Genomic DNA, 19,073 nt, shown 5'->3' with positions numbered 1-19,073 from the left:
GTCTTTAATGCATTGGTTTCCATTATCTTCTGTAGCGTCATCCCATTCAGCGAAGGAGCGGACAGAGGTTAAGGACAGTCTTTTGCCCCTGGGTTGAGAAACAGCCCTTCAAAGCGGACGAATCGGCAATGATCAACGGCATGAGGATGCAGAAGGAGATGGAAACCCTTGCATTAAAGACATGTAACATGTATCCACAGAATATGTGACCTGTAACTGAAAAAGTGTCATGATGATCTCTCCGTTGACAAAAGATTCCGGAATAGTGCCCCAATCGGATCTCAGGGAGGGGACTGTCAAGGGGAAAGTGACCATGAGAAAAAGATTCAATAACCGTCTAAAGAATAACGTTCTACGAGTCGGGGCGTGGAATATCAGAAACTTAAACGTGGTAGGGGAGCTAGAAAATCTGGAATGGGAAATGCAAAGGCTCACTCTAGATGTAGTAGGGATCAGTGAAAAGAAATGGAAAGAAGACAAGGATTTCTGGTCGGATGAGTATAGGGTAATATCAACAGCAGCAGAAAATGGTATAAGGGGAGTAGGATTAGTTATAAATAGGAAGGTAGGGCAGAGAGAGAGTAACTTAGAACAGTTCAGTGACAAGGTTGTTCTCATCAGAGTCGACAGCAAATCAACACCAAGAAATATAGCTTAGGTATACATGCCGACGTCACTAGCCGAAGATGAAGAGACAGAGAAAATATATAAGGATATTAAACGGGTAATTCAGTGCACAAAGGAAGATAGAAATCTAATAGTCATGGGAGATTGGTATGCAGTTATAGGGGAAGGAGTAGATGCGCTTGGTACTCGCAGTGAAAGAGGACTAAGATTAATTGAGTTACGTAACAAATTTCAGATAGTAATAGCGGCTACTCCGTTCAAGAATCACAAAAGGAGGGGGATATCTGGAAAAGACCTGGAGATGCGGGAAGATTTCAGTTAGATTACATCGTGGTCAGGCAGAAATACCAAAATCAGATACTGGTTGTTGGTTGGTTGTTTTTGGGGAAGCAGACCAGACAGCGAGGTCATCGGTCTCATCGGATTAGGGAAGGATGGGGAAGGAAGTCGGCCGTGCCCTTTCAGAGGAACCATCCCGGCATTTACCTGGAGTGATTTAGGGAAATCACGGAAAACCTAAATCAGGATGGCCGGACGCGGGATTGAACCGTCGTCCTCCCGAATGCGAGTCCAGTGTCTAACCACTGCGCCACCTCGCTCGGTTCAGATACTGGATTGTAATGCGTACCCAGGAGCAGATACAGAGTCAGATCACAATTTAGTAGTGATGACGTGTAGGCTGAAGTTTAAGAGATTAGTCAGGAATATTAAGTACGCAAAGAAATGATATTCGGAAGTACTAAGGAATGAAGAGATGTGCTAGAAGTTCTCTCAGGCTACAAAGCTAAGTAAACAGTTCAGTTGGAGGGAATGGACATCTCTAAAAAGGGCTATTACTGAAGTTGGGAAGAGAAACATAGGCATAAGGAAGGAACTGCGAAGAAACCATGGGTAAAAGAAGAAACACTTCAACTGATTGATGAAAGAAAGAAGTACAACAATATTCAGGGAATTTCAGGAATATAGAAATACAAGTCACTTAGCAATGAAATAAATAGGAAGTGTAGGGAAGCATGAAAAACATGAAGAATCGAAAAAGTAACGATTGTCTGAAGGAATGACTCGACATGTAGAAAAGTCAAAGCAACATTCGGTGACATTAAGAATGCAGTGGAAGTTCCACAGTAAATGCAGAGAAGAGAGCAGATCAGTGGAATGAGTAAACTGAAGGTCTCTATGAGGGGGAAGACTCGTCTGATGACGTGATAGAAGAAGAAACAGGAGGCGATATAGAAGAAATAGGGGATCCAGTGTTAGTATCAGAATTTAAAAGAGCTTTGGAGGACTTAAGATCGAATAAGGCAGAAGGGATAGATAACACTCCGTCAGAATTTCTGAACTAGTTGGGAGATGTAGAAACAAAACGACTATTCACGTTGCTGTGTAGAACGTATGAGTCAGGCGATATACCTTCTGCTTTCGGAAAACATCACCTACACAATTCCGAAGATTGCAAGAGCCGACAAATGTGAGAATTATCGCACAATCAGCTTAACAGCTCATGCATCCAAGCTGCTGACAAGAATAATATGCAGAAGAATGGAAAAGAAAATTGAAGACGTGTTAGATGAAGTTCACTTTTGGTTTAGGAAAGCACCAGAGAGGCAGTTCTGACGTTGCGGTTGATAATGGAAGCAGGACTAAACAAAAATCAAGACACGTTCATAGGATTTGGAGACCTGGAACACTTCGACAATGTAAAACAGTGCAAGATGTTCTAATTTCTGAGCAAAGTAGTGGTCAGCTATAGGGAAAGACAGGTCATATGCAGTACTTACAAGAGCCAAGAGAGAAATGTAAGAGCGAAAGACCAAGAACGAAGTGCTCGGATTAAAAAGGGTGTAAGACAAGTCTTTTGCCACTACTGTTCAATTTATACACCGAAGAAACAATACCGCGTATAAAAGAAAGATTGAAGAGTGGGAATAGAGTTCAAAGTGAGAGTATATCAATGATAAGATACGCTTATTACATTGTTAAGCTCATCGAAATTAAAAAAAGAATCACAGGATCTGCTGAATAGAATGAACTGTCTGATGAGCATCAGAGTATGGATTGAGAGTAAGACGAAAGCAGTGAGAAGTAGTAGAAATGAGAATAGTGAAAAATTTAACATCAGGATCCGTGATCACGAAGTAGGCAGCAGAATAACCCGTGACGGACGGAGCAAGGGTAACATAAAAATCAGAGTAGCATTGGCGGGAATTTCTGGCCGGGAGAAGTCTACTAGTATAAGACGTAGGTCTTAATTTGAGGAATAAATTTCTGAGAATATATGGGTGAAGCACAGCTTTGTATGATGGTGGAACAACCGCAGTATTTGAGATGTGGTGCAACAGAAGAATGTTAAAAATTAAGTGGATTGATAAGGTAAGGAATGAGAAATGACAAATATATGGAAAACTCTGACATGAAGAAGGGATAGAATGGTAGGACATCTGTTACGACATCACAGAATAACTTCTAAGACACAAGAGGGATCTGTAGAGGGTAAAAACTGCAGAGAACCCAACAAAAATGAAATGAAATAATTGTATGGCATTGTTACCCGGGAGGCCCCATTCGGTTCAGTTCGGCCGTCAAGTGCAAGTCTTATTTCAGTCGACGCCACATTGGGCGACTTACGTGCCGGTGATGAGGGTAAATTAATGATGAGGACATCACAACACCCACAGCACGAGCGGAGAAAATCTCCAACCCAGCTGGGAATCGAACCCGGGTCCGCTGTATGGGAGGCAAACACTTTACCACTGAGAAAAGCACGCAGACTAAATCCAACAAATAATTGAGGATCTAGACTGCAAGGCTACTCTAAGATGAAGAGGTTTGCATAGGGTAGGAATTGGTAGCGGCCAGCATCAAACCAATCAGAAGACTGACGACTCAAGAAAAGATCTACACACATGAAAAAAAAAAATGGAGAACGCCTTCGTTCAAAAATAACAAGAAATACATGAACTATTAAACTGTCTCAATTACAAGCAATGTACGTATGGTGTATTCGCTTGTTATGGGAAACATAGTGCACGAGAGGCGTTCGTTTCAGAGGCAGCTGTTGACTCGAGTTTAAATGATGAAGCAGAAATAATTGCGTTGCCCACTTTACTAAAGAGAGGTCATACGTGCAGAATGAATACGTGCAACAGGCTAATTAACGAGCAATCTATCGTCACTCAAAAATTTACGGTAGCAAACTTTGAGTTCCAAACAGTGAAGAACTCAGTTGAAAAATTAAGTAAAATTACTACAGGTGTGAAATGACTTTAACCAGATGGAAAGGCTCCTAAACTTCTCACGGTCTCGTTCTCAGTTACATCCTAGTACTGGCGCTAGAATACTCACCATTCTGGCTGCCGCCTCGTATCTTGAACGAAGACCAGTTGCTCTCCATCGATCTCTGTCACAGGAAGCCGCTGTTCTCCGCCACTCCCCGAATCAGAATCTTCTCTTGACTAGTCCAGAACAGAATGTTTTCTGTGCCACTCTTCGAAATCGAATGTCCTCCGTACCCTTTCGTTTCTCTAACTCTGACTTCTCAACATCAATAATTCCGCCAAAAGTCCGCGTCAGCCAACCATGTATCCTGCTTACTTGTTTCATCTTTCAGAAGAGGGAAAATTTTCCACACGACTCCCCTCCCCTCGTCTTACGACTCTCAGAGAGATCCAAGTCTCATATTGGCTGCCTATAAGGGCTCTAGCCTTGGTGTTAGCATATGAGACGTGAGCAAAATGCTCTTTTCCCTCTACCATTCTGCTTATTTTTCGAAAATGTCTCAAATCTTGTCTCTCAACTTTGGTAAATGCCTTTGTGTCGGTATGTCTGTCAGGGCGTAACTTCCTACTTAATCAGCAGGCTGTCAACCTGTAACAGGCGCCAGTATGTCGCCTGGGAGTGTAAACGGGCATTACCTTCTGAGGTGTCGTTCCCAGTCTGAAGCCATAGAGTCTGCAAGAAGCGTGCCTCCACCATTAATCAGCAATGTGTCCATCTCGCTGCATGCCGAAGAGAACGTATAATGACGGACCCATGCCGTGCCTGTAAAGCGACCGTGCTGGGAAGCAGTTCTTCTAAACGTATTATGCGAAGATGCTGCACTGTCTTATTGACACAAAGAGGGCCGCCCTGCCCTAAGGGCCACACGACTCACGAGTGAAGCTCAGCCATCCGGACATAACCTCAAACGAAGGCTCTGGCTCTGAGCACTATGCGACTTAACTTCTGAGGTCATCAGCCGCATAGAACATAGAACTAATTAAACCTAACTAACCTAAGGACATCACACACAACCATGCCCGAGGCAGGATTCGAACCTGCGACCGGAGCGGTCGCTCGGCTCCAGACTGTAGCGCCTAGAACCGCACGGCCACTCCGGCCGGCTCAAACGAAGGAAAACTATTATTTCAATAAAATATAACTTCTTGTTCCCAGACCTGTTAAGAGGAGTACCGAATTGTCTATCTAAATTCTATTAAAAGAAGCTAATTACGAGAATTCACAGTGACATTATTGGGTGGAAATCAAACTTAACTGGCCTTTGATTAGAGCAGGCGGGTATCTCGTCCAAAGTGCAAGTAGCGAGACACACGCCAACATCTTCCCATGCTGCTTTTCATCTGCCTCTTTGTCGTTAACGTCGGATTGGATTTTCACATATGCTGGCTCGGGAAGGAAGGGAGGCATGCCGACCCAGGTTATCATTTAACAAAGGTGTACATACAAAGCATCTAAAGGAAACAATGGCACACTTCCGGCCTAGAGGTTGGATATATTCGCAAACATTTAGCAAGCGGCAAAGGCCAATGGACAGTTTGTAAAAGCAAAAAGACATGAGAGAGGTCTGACATTTCTCTTTCACAGGGTTTATACGGCCGACCAGAAACTGTAACGGGAAATCGGTTTACGGAAAACCGGTTCTGAGAGCCCCGTGTAAACGAAGTGACTGACATAGTCAGAGCGCTGCAGCAGAAGCCTCAGGCTGTGCTGTGGTGTACTCACAGAGGACGTTGGCGGAGCTGCCCACGGTGTACTGGGTCCCGCGTACTGCAGCCAGCGCAGCGGTCGCCGTGATGCCCAGGGCGTGCTGCAACACACCAGTGAGCAGTCGCACCTCTTTTCCATACAAACAATACGAATTATTGTATTCCATCTTGGCGTGGTGGTACAGCAACCTTCTATCACTACTATAAATAAGAAATAAAATAAAACACAATCATAGGTTGCAGAATGTTCTTTATTAACTTAAGAATGACGCGTTTCGCCCGGATAGAGCATCATCAGGGTATGTTAAAAATCAGAAATTTTCTGCCAAAAAGCATTCGTCAAGAAGGCATGATACCGCATAAAACGCGTTAAAAGGCAAGCTAATGGAGGCGTTGTTATGCCTCCATGAGGTTGTCTTTTAACCTGATGATGCTCTGTCCGAGCGAAACGCGCCGTTCTTAATAAGTTAACAAAGAACATTCTGCAACCTACGAGTGCTTTATTTTTAATACAAACAATGCAGTTTGTAGGATTAGTACTAGAAATAAGAATAATCTTCACATATATTTAAATCAACTTGTTTTGATCTAGAAAAATGTCTCCAGAATGAGATTTTCACTCTGCAGCGGAGTGTGCGCTGATATGAAACATTCTGGCAGATTAGAACTGTGTGCCGGACTGAGACTCGAACTCGGGACCTTTGCCTTTCGCGGGCAAGTGCTCTACCAACTGAGCTACCCAAGCACGACTCCATGCCCCGTCCTCACAGCTTTACTTCTGCCAGTACCTCGTCTCCTACCTTCCAAACTTTACAGAAGCTCTCCTGCGAACCTTGCAGAACTAGCACTCCTGAAAGAAAGGATATTGCGGAGACATGGCTTAGCCACAGCCTGGGGGATGTTTTCAGAATGAGATTTTCACTCTGCAGCGGAGTGTGCGCTGATATGAAACTTCCTGGCAGATTAAAACTGTGTGCCGGACCGAGACTCGAACCCAGGAACTTGCCTTTCTCGGGCAAGTGCTCCACCATCTGAGCTACCCAAGCACGACTCACGAACCGTCCTCACAGCTTTAATTCCGCCAGTACCTCGTCTCCTATCTTCCAAACTTCACAGAATCTCTCCTGCGAACCTTTGTCATTACCTTATAATGAAAATGTGTTTCAGATTTTTTGACTCTTTCTACATCCATGACGACCATTTCACTTTAGTTCTGTGTAAGGTACATTACCATATCTTTTTTATTTGTAAATATGTGCTATTTTTTCCTTGTTTCATGACATGGTATACATCCGAGAGGGCCTCCTTACTGTAGATCTATGGAAAAATACGTACATTTCATCTAACCGTATCTCGCTCCCGCTTTCATTGTTACTTTTAACGTTGGAGTAACTTTAGTCATTGAGTCAAAATCAATGACTTTATTAATGACGTGCTTAAAGGATATCAAGCACCAAGTATTTGTTTCAAAAATGAAAATAGCAAAGTAGGATGAAATAACAAAGAAAGTTATGAAATATTAGAAAAACTTTTTGACAGACTCTTACATTGTTCAGTTCTAATAGGTAAATCAGAATTTTCAGCGATATCAGAAAACCTTGAGTTCGATTTCCCATCAACAGAACTAGAAATTCACGAAACCATCAAAACGCTAAAAAACAACAAAGCATGTTGCGAATTTCTGAAACGGTAAGAAACAAAAGTTATGAGACATCTGCGCTTGCTTGTTAAGAACATTTGAAAAACAGAATAGATTCCAGAAGACTCAGAAATAGCATTAATCCAACCACACTACCTAAAAGGAAAGACAAAACATATCAGTAAAGAGGAGCGTCGTTCTGCCAGTAGCACGCAAAACATTGGCAAAAATTCTCCTGAACAGAGTTGATGAAACTTCCTGCAACGAACTGGAAGAATATCAGCGTGGTTTTCGAAAGACTCTGCACAGAACATGTTTGTAACTTAAAATCAATATTTCGTCTCAAAATGTTAACCAGGAAAGCTGTAATAGTATCATTTATCGATTTTGAAAAAACATTTGATTCTGTAGACAGAGTAGCAATAGATAAAATAAACGGAGACTGTAGTATGAAAGAAAAGTCTAAATTTACATTTATGTAAGAAATATATCTGGTGTCAGACAAGGGGGGCACGTTTCTTGCTTAACTCCATTTTAGAAAAAATTGTAATAATGTGGAATTTGGTGCTAAAAAGTCCCCACTGGGGTGGGAAAAAATCAAACGGAATTAAATAAACAGACTGGCTTTGCCGACGATTTTGCAATACTTTAAGAAAATCTAACAGAGCAAGTTTCTCAAACAAATCTTCTGCAAATAATAGCAAAACATAAAATTCATGCACCATAGAAACACAAATAGATAAAACTGAGTGAGCTAGTATTTAAATATCTTGAAGAAACCATACAGCAGAATGGTGCAGTACATGTAAGACTCGATAAAATGGAAGGAGTATATGATTTGACAAAAAATACCAACAACATGAAATGTATGTCTAAAAATACAAAACTAAAACACTATAGCACAGGTTTGGACCTGAATGTTTGTATACATGTGAATACTTAACGATGAACTATTAGCTGGGCCGAGTAGAGGTACACAGAAGAGGAATTACTAGAAAAATAATGGGTGCAGTACAGTCTTCAGGTGGTTATAAAATGATAAGTAATTAGGAGATCTACCAAAACATTCAGAAAATATCAGAAGTAATGGCAAAACACAAGTTCAGCTTTTTCTTTGGATACCACCAATGAATGAATGAGAACAGGCTAACGAAACAATATTGCAGTATTTCTGGAAAAAGAAATCAACAATAACATGGATTATAGAAATAAGAAATGAACTGGAAGGAAACAGCATCAAAGAATACAAATAAAATACTTAATTTAGAAGGCTTTCAAGGTAGAAGACGTAAGAAATCGGGAACAGGGACAGAAGACAGAAAAATACGGGATAGAAATAAGGGAGTACTGGAAAAATAGAAACAACAAAGAATGAGGAGGAATTGAAGCTATTACGAGATCCTAGTTGGTTACCACGAGGATACTAAGTCAACTTTTCATAACTTCCATCGGCTTTTTTGCACAATTATGTGCAGCTTAGAAGATCCTTTTTTGAAGATGATGCTCGTCAGTAAGATGCATTTACATGGGCCATATTTTACATCTGTTTGTTGCTCCAATATTGCTATCGTCATCATTACCACCGTAGACTCAAATAAAGACAAAGTACGAGTGTCTATGAATGGTTCGGGAGTATTTCTGAGAGAACAGAACACACTAATGATTCAAACTCAAGCACAACATGGTTCATTCATTGCAACTAATCGTTCAGATTTAGTTTTCTCATTGCCAAATGTCTATGTACAACCATGCTTCTGCTAGTATAGTTTACCTTATTACTCATAGCTCTGATTTTTCAACATCTCAACGTTGTGATGTGAGGACAGTAACATTAACGACTGTAAAAAGTATCAACAGAACTGTTCAAGGTGACTGAAAAAGTCACCATCATCGAAAAGTAATTACATGCAATAAGAATTTTATTCTATAACTACTCTCTACTTGGGAAGTGTAACAATGGATGATATGTATTGCCCAGCAGAAATTAGGAAAAGAATTGCAACGGCAAAAGAAGGATTCAAGAGGAAACAGAAATTACTTTTTGGACCACGAAACAAATATCTCAAGAAACGCCTTGCCAAATGTTACATCTGGAGCGTTGCACTATATGGTGCGGAGACCTGGAAATTGCGGAAGGAAGATGAGAGAAGATTGGAGGCACTGGAGATGTGAATATGGAGAAGAATGGAAAAAGTGAAATGGGAAGACCAAGTAAGGAATGAAGAAATATTAAGAAGAGTTGGAGAAAAAAGAAACATGCTGAAAGTCATCAGAAAGAGAAAACGGAACTGGATTGGACATTGTTTGAGGAGGGATTGTTTATTGAAGGAATGGTGGAGGGAAAAATGCTAGACAGTATCAAAGGAGACAAATATTCAGAAATGAAATGACTGGTTATGGACAGAGAAAAGTAGAAGAGGCTTAACCCATGACAAGACCTGCCGTATGGCAGAATACCATACTACTGCTACTACTATAACCCCACATACATTGTTTGTAATCTACGTTCAAAACAGTTGCACTGTTATGTAACACATGCACGATCTCCCTTTGTCATGTTTGAGGCCACTTTGCGGATCGCGTTGTCGATGATGTTGACAGTATCAGTTGTTATGTTAATCTTTAGTTCCAAGTGAGTGAAGGCTGTTTTTGTAGACCCCTTCTTTACAGAAACCTCACAAGAATAAGACATTGAACTGGGAGAACGTGAGAGAGGTGATTCAATCACCAAAAAATTCTCTTAAGAAATGAATTGTTTCATTTGGTGTGATAAGTGTCACTGCCCTACTGCAATCAAGATAACTTTCATCTGTCTCGAGAAGTGAAATAAACAGTGTAATGATGTCTTGGTACACAATGCTGTTCACCATAGTTTTTAAGAGAATAGGGCCCGCAACTCGACAACGCTATACGGCGCACAGCACTCAAATTACCTGATAGTGCAAGGTGTTTTCATGAAAGACATGTGGATTTTTTGTTGATTTAAATCTTGTACGCTGAGGAGACGTAAGTCATGGGACACCTAATATCGTGTCAGATCTCCTTTCGCCCGGCGTAGTGCAGCAACTCGACGTGGCAAAGACTCCACAAGTCGTTAGAAGTCCCCTGCAGTAATATTGAGCCATGCTGCCTGAATAACGTCCATAATTACGAAAGTATTGCCGGCACAGAAATTTGTGTACGAACAGATCTCTCGATTACGTTCGATGGGATTCATGTTCGGTGATCTGGGTGGCCAAACCATTCTCTCCAGTTGTCCAGAATGTTCTTTAAACCAATCGCGAACAACTGTGGATCGGTGACATATCAGCATTGTTTGGGAACATGGGTTCTAAGTATCCGAACATAACAATTTCCAGTCAATGATCGGTTCAGTTCTGTGCAAGCACATCCAACACCATCGTGGGGCCACCGCCAGCTTGCACAGAGCCTTGTTGACAACTTGGGTCCATGGCTTGGCGGAGTCAGCACCACACTCGAACCCTACCATAAGCTCTTACCAAATGAAATCGGGATTTATCTGGCCAAACCACGGTTTTCCAGGCATCTAGGGTCCAACAAATACGGTCACGAGTCCACGCGCCCTGCGTGGGCGATGTCGTGCTGTTAGCAAAAGCACTCGCGCCGGTCGTCTGCTGCCACAGCCCCATATGTTCATCATAAGTACCATATTGATTTCTGCGGTTATTTCAAGCAGTGTTGTTTGTCTGTTAGTACTGTTTGTGCTGCTCTCGGTCGTTAAGTGAAGGCCGTTGGCCACTGCGTTGTCCCCGGTGAGAGGTACTTCCTGAAATTTGATATTCTCTGTACATTCTGTATTCCACAATGATTTCCGAAATGCAGTGTCCCATGTGTCTAGGCCCCAGCTACCATTCCGCGTTCAGAGTCTTAATTCCCATGATGCGGCCATAATCACGTCGTAAACCTTTTCACACGAATCACCTGAGCACAGATGACAGTTCCGCCAACGTACTGCCCTTTTATAGCCGGCCGGGGTGGCCGAGCGGTTCTAGGCGCTACAGTCTGGAACTTAGCGACCGCTACGGTCGCAGGTTCGAATCCTGCCTCGGGCATGGATGTGTGTAATGTCCTTAGGTTAGTTAGCTTTAAGTAGTTCTAAGTTCTAGGGGACTGATGATCTGAGATGTTAAGTCCCATTGTGCTCAGAGCCATTTTTTTGCCCTTTTATACCTTGTGTACGCTGTATACTACCCTCTGTCTATGTGCATATCGCTATGCTTTGACTTTTGTTACCTCAGTGCATACTAACTATTCGTGCATGCACTAAGATCAGTGAAGAAAACACGGCCCATTTCGAGTATTCCATGGATGTCGACCAATGACCAAAACCATCCGACGCCTTCAATTCCTGCATCCTCCGAACATTATATGCACGAAATTTTTACGTCTGAGTCGCTTTCTGGACACTACGAAGCCAAATCTGGGAGTGAACAGGTAGCCTACTCAATCTTTTGGACGGTGAACGCAAAGTCACACCCCTAACATCAGCCAGTTTCGCGACCGTCAAAACTGGCGGATCCTGGTCCTCTTCTTGTGTGCAGCTGATCCGCTCTACTAGGAACGAGCCATCAATCTCGGTATTATTGAACTGTTCGACACTGCGGCATCAGGATTACCCATGCGTGTACACCAGCGATCGATTGCCAAAATATTGTTCAACAACGATATCTCTTGTTTATCAAGCAATGAACTGCGCTGTAGTACAGACGTCATGTGGTCTGTATCCGTTATTCTGTGTGATACAAGAAATATTTTTGCGAGGTGCGTCGTTTTTATGGTCAAGTACTAATTAAAGTAAATGCATGTGATGTTAATTCCCTGGAAGCTTTCACAGTTTTGCACAAACTGTTACCAATAAGTCTTTAGAAGAAAAATCATTTCATTGTAATTTACAAAGCTTGCTTTTTAAGTATCCTCTCAGAACTAATTGTTGTTCGTTTGAATAAATAATAATTTTTTCGCTCTAAATTTTGTTAGCTCGCAATATGTGCACAAATTTCTTACTTCTCACTGAGCAGCCATTATCTGGACTTTCATTTGAAAACTAAGAGCTGACTGAGTTTTAACTCTCGTACAGTCATCACACAGAAAGCGTCATTTTCCCATATACGTACACACTTTCGGCAAAACCACAGTTTTGAACATTACGATACATTGCACCCGAAGTTTACAATATTTACTTGCACATCTCACAGTAGTTGTCAGAATTCTGCTCCTCCCATGGTCTATTATTCGCCGTTGTGACCACCAGTTAGTAGCATTGAAGGCTGTGAGATTGCTACAGTTGTACCACCGTGATCCTCAGCTGAGACTGATTCGTACTTCTCTCTACTTCCGCTCGCAATTGAAGGGAATCGACGACCATTCCTCGAAAGAAATATGAGGTTACTTTACTCACTCTTTGTCGTACTCCGTTATTTCCATTTTTTTCGACGTCCTATTCAGTTGTGGTAAAAGCATGAAAATTAACTGTGGGTTTCTTATATGAAAACTGATTGCCCATGATTTGGACACCAATATCAATTTGAATGAAATCTGTCGGGACCCACTGTTATGATACAGAATCAACCGAACAGTGGAAGTACTTCATTTTACAAAAAGAAAGGTCATGAAATAGAAGAACTAAGCCTTTTATAAATATATCACAGTACATGAATTTATTAAAATTTAACTTCTAAGACTACCTCATTTGGAAACGTATTTGTTATTTGCAAGATAAATTCTACAATTGAAAATCCTTCGTCGCATGTTGTAGATTGAGAATCCCGAAGCCACTGCTGCATGTAAGATGGTCTCCCTGAATACCAACATTTATTCCATGGCAATGGAAAAACGTATAAAAAGATAGAAAGCTGACAATGTGTACAGGCCACTGAGACATTCACGTAGCCTATAGCTACATCATTACAGTCCGACAACGGTAATACTGATCAGTCTCCTTTGACGCACATGTCATACTTTTTTTTTGAAGCGATAAATTATAATATAAATGTGCTATGAAGTCTTTCCTGAAATTATTAGTCCCTTATAGTCATCTATGGAATTTAAACGCGGATGATAAATTTTGCAAACAAGATGAGCCTAAAAACTCTTAAATTTTTCATTTCAAGGGAGAATTCTCTATATTACACAGGTATTCGGGTAACAGATTAGAAGAGACTGAACCGAATGAGAGATAAAAGAACTGAAAGAAGGAATAGGTCCACAGAACATACCTCGAAGCACATACCTCGAAGGACATACCTCGAAGAATCAAAAATTGTTAATTTGGTAATGGTGGAAAGTGCGGGGAGTGTTTCGGGGGAAGGGGGGAGGAGACGTATTGTATTTGTTGGAGTAAACAGATTGAGATTTGTCTGTGTTGCAATATTTATACAAAGAGAAGACACGCGAAACAGACTACAGAAAAAAAATGAAGAATGGTTGTTAAATCTACTCAATGCTTGGCAACATTCAGAGTCAAAAACGTAATGCGGCCTCCAATAATAAATGACTCTCGTTTACTGTGACGATATAACCAGCAGATGACAAAACTTAAAAATTTAGAAATCAGCGTAGATAATTAACAACGTTAGATTTATCTGCTAGATTTCACAAGAATGACAACGACAGCCAATCTAAATGCCTCTGGAAAACAGAAACACGGAAAATGCAGAGAATTCAAAATGTTAAGGAATAACAACTTAGACGACAGTAATTTCTTACTTTTTTCAAATTTATATGATCTTTTTTTTATCTCACAGCTGATAGCTATTTAGCACTTACCAGTTCATCTACGTTGTCAGGATAATCCGTCGTCCAGCCCCACGGGTAAAGGAAGAGCTACACAGAAAAGAAGTTCAGTATATAATTTACAATAAATATTTCATGTACCACTACACAACAACAAAAATTTATGACAGCTGACAGCTCTTTAAATGGAAAATTCATAATACAATTTGTTGTGTTAATGAGCTAATGGCATTGGTGGGCGGGAGACCCCTCGCGGGCGGTTCGGCCGCCGCTCTACAAGTTCTTTAACGCCACTACGGCGACTTGCGAGTGAATGACAATCAAATGATGATGAAAGACACACAACAACCAGTCATCTCGAGGCAGGTGAAAACCCCTGGCCCCGCCGGGAATCGAACCCGGGACCCCGTCCGCGTGAAGCGAGAACGCTACCACAAAACCACGAGCCGCGGATATTTGTTATGTTCAAGATGAAATATTCGTATAAGGTGTCCAACCGGAATTTTCTTCATGCGTGGATCTATCGCCCTGATGAATTGAGTACATGAAACAGCTATTTTCTGCTAGGTTGTTGTAGTCATGAGCTATTTTTATTTTTTGCACGTTATGATTTACTAATTTCGACTTTTTTTATCAGTTTTAAGTAGACCTCCGTAATTGAAAAATATAAAGGGAATTGGTGGACATAAGAATGTCACAGAATTGTCGCGTTATACAGTAACTATCTACTGTAAGAACAACAATTAAAACATGATCGATTAATAATCGTTCAGACTAGTATATTTTTGCATACTTATGTTCGTTAAATGTTCTAACCAACTGGTGTAGTCCTGAACGTACTATGATTTTACGATGTTCTGTATAAGAACTTAGTAACATGTGGAATAGGGCCTATACCGTACAGTTTGAACACTTATGAACACAAAGTTCAATTTGTTAAAATAGCATGATTGATAGTACACTACTGTGAATAATGGTTATTCAGTGACATTTTTAACTGCTGTTTTTAAACTAAGTGAATTTTGAATTATGTCATTTTTTGTGTTACTTTAAAATCCATTCTCTCTATTTCTTTTTTCCATTAATCACTTCCGTACCTCTACCTGATAATGACGAAATAGACAAACTGACCAAACGAGATGGAAATTTGTGGTAAGTTCTTATGGGACCAAACTGCTGAGGTCATCGGTCCCTACTTCATCTAACTTAAATTAACTTACGCTAACGACAACACACATACTCATTTTTTGGACAACATGGTTGTGGAGATGAAGCAGCGATTAGTATGATTAATCAATTATTCAAAAACAGTCTTAATTGCATTTGTGATTATTATACCGCCAATCGGTTTCAAACCGACGTAGGGGTCAGGAACCTGCCGTTATGTAGACAGGAGTGACACCACCAGCAGTCGACCAATGGTGTAAACGCCAAGAAGTGAAGGATGACAATGAAAAACAAGAGTAAATCAGGCTTGCTGAAAAAACTGGGGTCAAGTAACTTATCTAATCGGAGTTATTAACAACAAAATTGAGAAAAACATTACTGTATTAGGAAAATACCATGTTTTTATCGTTGGCGTAGTATAACGGTAGCGGGTTCATTATAATTAATGTTTCCATTTCCTACAGAAGCTCCTTTATTTAATTCCCAGCAATGAGAACACGTGCCAGTAACTCACATACGAAAATGTATCAGAGATGAACAGGAAATTTGAATAGGGATCTTTGGGAACAAGCCGACGTAGTTCTAGCGAAACCATATTACATCAGTTTAGAGAAACGGAAGTGTAGGAGAAAGGCTTTGCGACACTTTCGCTGGCTCCATTATATATCCCACGTACAGATCACATGAATAAGATATGTAAACTTTTTCGTTAACAGAACTGATTCTTAACCCATAATTGGGAAATGGACTATTCGAGTTCTGACCTATTCTATTGAGACAGTGTCTTCTCAGCCAAGTACCAAGAAGCTGGGACGTTGTGAGTCCCACTTGGAAACACTTTGGCAGAGGATTTCGAGTTCCTGGGATTTGGTTTACAACGAAACGGGAAGCTCACGGAAGCCTTTGTCCGAATCGGGAACGGACTCAATTATTAATTCAGTTCTGGGGCAATATGGTTAAGGCAATTTTTTTTCTTTTAAACCATCAGTCTTCTGACTGCTTTGATGTGACCCGCCTCCAATTTCTCTCTTCTTACAACCTCTTCATCTCAGAGTAGCATTTGAAACCTACGCCATCAATTATTCGATGAATGTACGCCAGTCTCTGTCTTCCCATGCAGTTTCTACCCTCTGCAGCTCCACTTAGTAGTACGGAGTTGTTCCCTTATTTCTTACCGTCCAGTCCCTTCTTCTTGTCAGTGTTTTCCATACGTTCCTTGCTTCGCCGATTCCGCGGAGAACCTCCTCGTTTCTTGCCTTATCAGTTCACTTAATTTTCAATATCTTTCTGTAGCCCCACGTCTCAGATGCTTCGATACCGTTCTTTTCCAGTTTTCCCACAGTGCTTGATTCACTACCTTACAGTGCTTTACATTTACAGAGTTTCCTTGCCTGTGCCACTATGCTTTTTATGCCCTTCTTGCATCTTTCAACATGCTTTATTTTGCTTCCAAGCTAGAAGAACTCCTTAACTTCGTCCACATCGTCATCAACAGTTTTGATGTTACTGTTATCGCTAATCTCGTTGCTGTTATCACCCATTACAACCGTCTTTCTTCGGTTCATTCTCAGTCCAAATTCTCTACTCATTAGAATGTTCATTTCATTCAGCAAATACCGTAATTGTTCTTCACTTTCTCTTGAGAACAGCAATGTCGTCAGCGAATCTCAGCAGTGATATCTCTTCACACTTAATTTAAATCCACTCTTGTATCTTTCTTTTATTTTCATCATTGTTTCTTCTACATTAGATTGGACACTAGAGGCGAAATACTGCATACCTGTCTTATACCTTTAATCCGAGCACTTCGTTCTCGGTCTTCCATTCTTACTGTTGACTCCTGGTTCTTGTACTGTATACCATCCGTCTTTCCCTACAACTTACTCCTACTTTTCTCGGAATTTCGAAATATATTGCATCATTTCACATCGTCAAACTCTTTTCAGTGTCGACAAATATTATGTACATCTCTTGATATTTCTCAAGCCTTGCTTCCATTATGAAGCGCAGCAACAGACTTGGCTCGAGGGTGCTCTTACCTTTCCGAAAGACAAAATCGTTTCACTTTTTCTGCAGATCATTTTGTCAGCAACTTCCAAGCATGAGCTGTTAAGCTGAATGTGTGACAGGTCTCACATGTATCTGCCTTGTTTTCTTCAGGATATTTAGACGATATTTTTCTGAAAGTTTGACGGTATGTCTCCAGTTTGATAGATTTCACGCACAAACTTAGATAGCCTTATGATTCTCATTTCTTTCAATTTTATTTTAGAAGTTCCGAAGGAACGTTATCTACTCCTTCTGCCTTATTTGATAACAAGTCTTGCAAAGCTTTGTTGAACTATGACTAATACTGAATCCCCTATGGCGTCCACATCGAATCTCGTTTCCTCTTCTCTCATGTCATCAGACTGTTCTTCCCCCTTGTAGAGACCTACAGTGTACTCTTTCCCCCCTATCTGCCCTCTCCTCTGCGCTTAATAGTGGAATGCCCATTGCACTCTCAATGTTGACGCATTTACTTTTTAATTTCACCGAAGGTTGTTTTGGCTTTTCTGTATGCTGAATTAGTCTTTTCGACTAGCATTTTTTTCTGTTTCTTCACAATTTTCCTAAACCCACTTCGTTTTGTTTTCTTTGCACTTTCCATTTATTTTACTGCTAAATGACGTGCATTGCTGTATCCCTACTGTGTTCCAACATTCCTTGGTTTGTTTACATCCTGTAAAGTACGTGGTAGTTGTTATCTGTTGCAAAGTTTGTGCAATGTTGTAGAATTAACATAACAGGGAAACATAAATTATATTTTCCGGGGTAATGTGTGCACTAGGGAAAAAAACACATGGATGCTAATAGCTCCACACAATGGCCCCCACAGTGTTACGAACAATTATTAATAATATGTACAATCTGAGGGTAAGTCGCTATGTGACTCAAAACCAGTCATGGTATCCTAAAAATTTAACTATCACAAACTGCGTTTGGTTGTAGCTATTTCTGGAAATGTTTATCCATCACAGTTGCAATGATCCTCTTTCATAATGGGTAAAACCTTTATTTCTTCTAATACCAAAGATTTCTTCGCACATACTTTCCTTGTGACTGTGTTTTTCTGTTCAACTTCTGTGATCGCCCTTTTTAGAGATGTCCATTCCTGTTCAACTAGCCGGCCGGAGTGGCCGAGCGGTTAAAGGCGCTACAGTCTGGAACCGCACGACCGCTACGGTCGCAGGTTCGAATCCTGCCTCGGGCATGGATGTGTGTGATGTCCTTAGGTTAGTTAGGTTTAAGTAGTTCTAAGTTCTAGGGGACTTATGACCACAGCAGTTGAGTCCCATAGTGCTCAGAGCCATTTGAACCATTTGAACCTGTTCAACTGAACTGTCTGTTGTGGTATTCGTTATCGCAGTACGGAAGAATTTCAGGCGCATCTCATCATTCCTCAGTACATTAGTATTCCACATCGTTCTCCTGTGATTTCTGGATGGTGTATTCGAAATTACTAGCTGAAGTGTATTGCGGAACTGAATTAAGCTTTCTCCTTTCTCATTCCCATCAGCAACTCGATATTCTCCGGTAATTCTTTCCTTTTTTCCTTCCCCTACAAATATGTTCCAGTCCCCCAGGATTATTAGATTGTCATCTCTCTTTACATATTAAATTCCCCTCTAAATATTCTCGTACTTTCTCTACTTCTTCATCCTCTCTTTGTGACGTCGGCATACATATCTGAACTATTGTTGCTGGCGTTGGTTTGCTGTCAGTTCTTATGTTAACAACTCTCACTGAACTTGTCACGGTAACTCTGTCATATCTTCGTAGCGAACCATGTTACCGTCAAACCATTTTTTGCTGGTGTTGATATTACCCCACATCCAAATGACCAGATATCCTTCTTACCGTTA

General features: G+C 40.9%; 1 protein-coding gene across 1 annotated transcript in view; it reads right to left on the bottom strand.

Moving 5' to 3' along the window:
• The window catches only part of LOC124612867 (carboxypeptidase B-like), a 139,538-nt gene that overhangs the window by 8,335 nt on the left and 112,130 nt on the right, over window positions 1–19,073 (bottom strand). The window contains exons 8-9 of the mRNA XM_047141298.1: window positions 14,035–14,091; window positions 5,626–5,710 (exon numbers count right to left, since the gene is read on the bottom strand). Of these exons, the coding sequence (XP_046997254.1) occupies window positions 5,626–5,710; window positions 14,035–14,091 (142 nt within the window). The remainder of the gene's footprint in view (window positions 1–5,625; window positions 5,711–14,034; window positions 14,092–19,073) is intronic.

The sequence above is a fragment of the Schistocerca americana genome, chromosome 4, assembly GCF_021461395.2.
Source record: "Schistocerca americana isolate TAMUIC-IGC-003095 chromosome 4, iqSchAmer2.1, whole genome shotgun sequence".
Lineage (NCBI taxonomy): Eukaryota > Metazoa > Arthropoda > Insecta > Orthoptera > Acrididae > Schistocerca > Schistocerca americana.
Note: the sequence above shows the minus strand (reverse complement) of the source record. Positions and strands in the feature narration are given on the sequence as shown.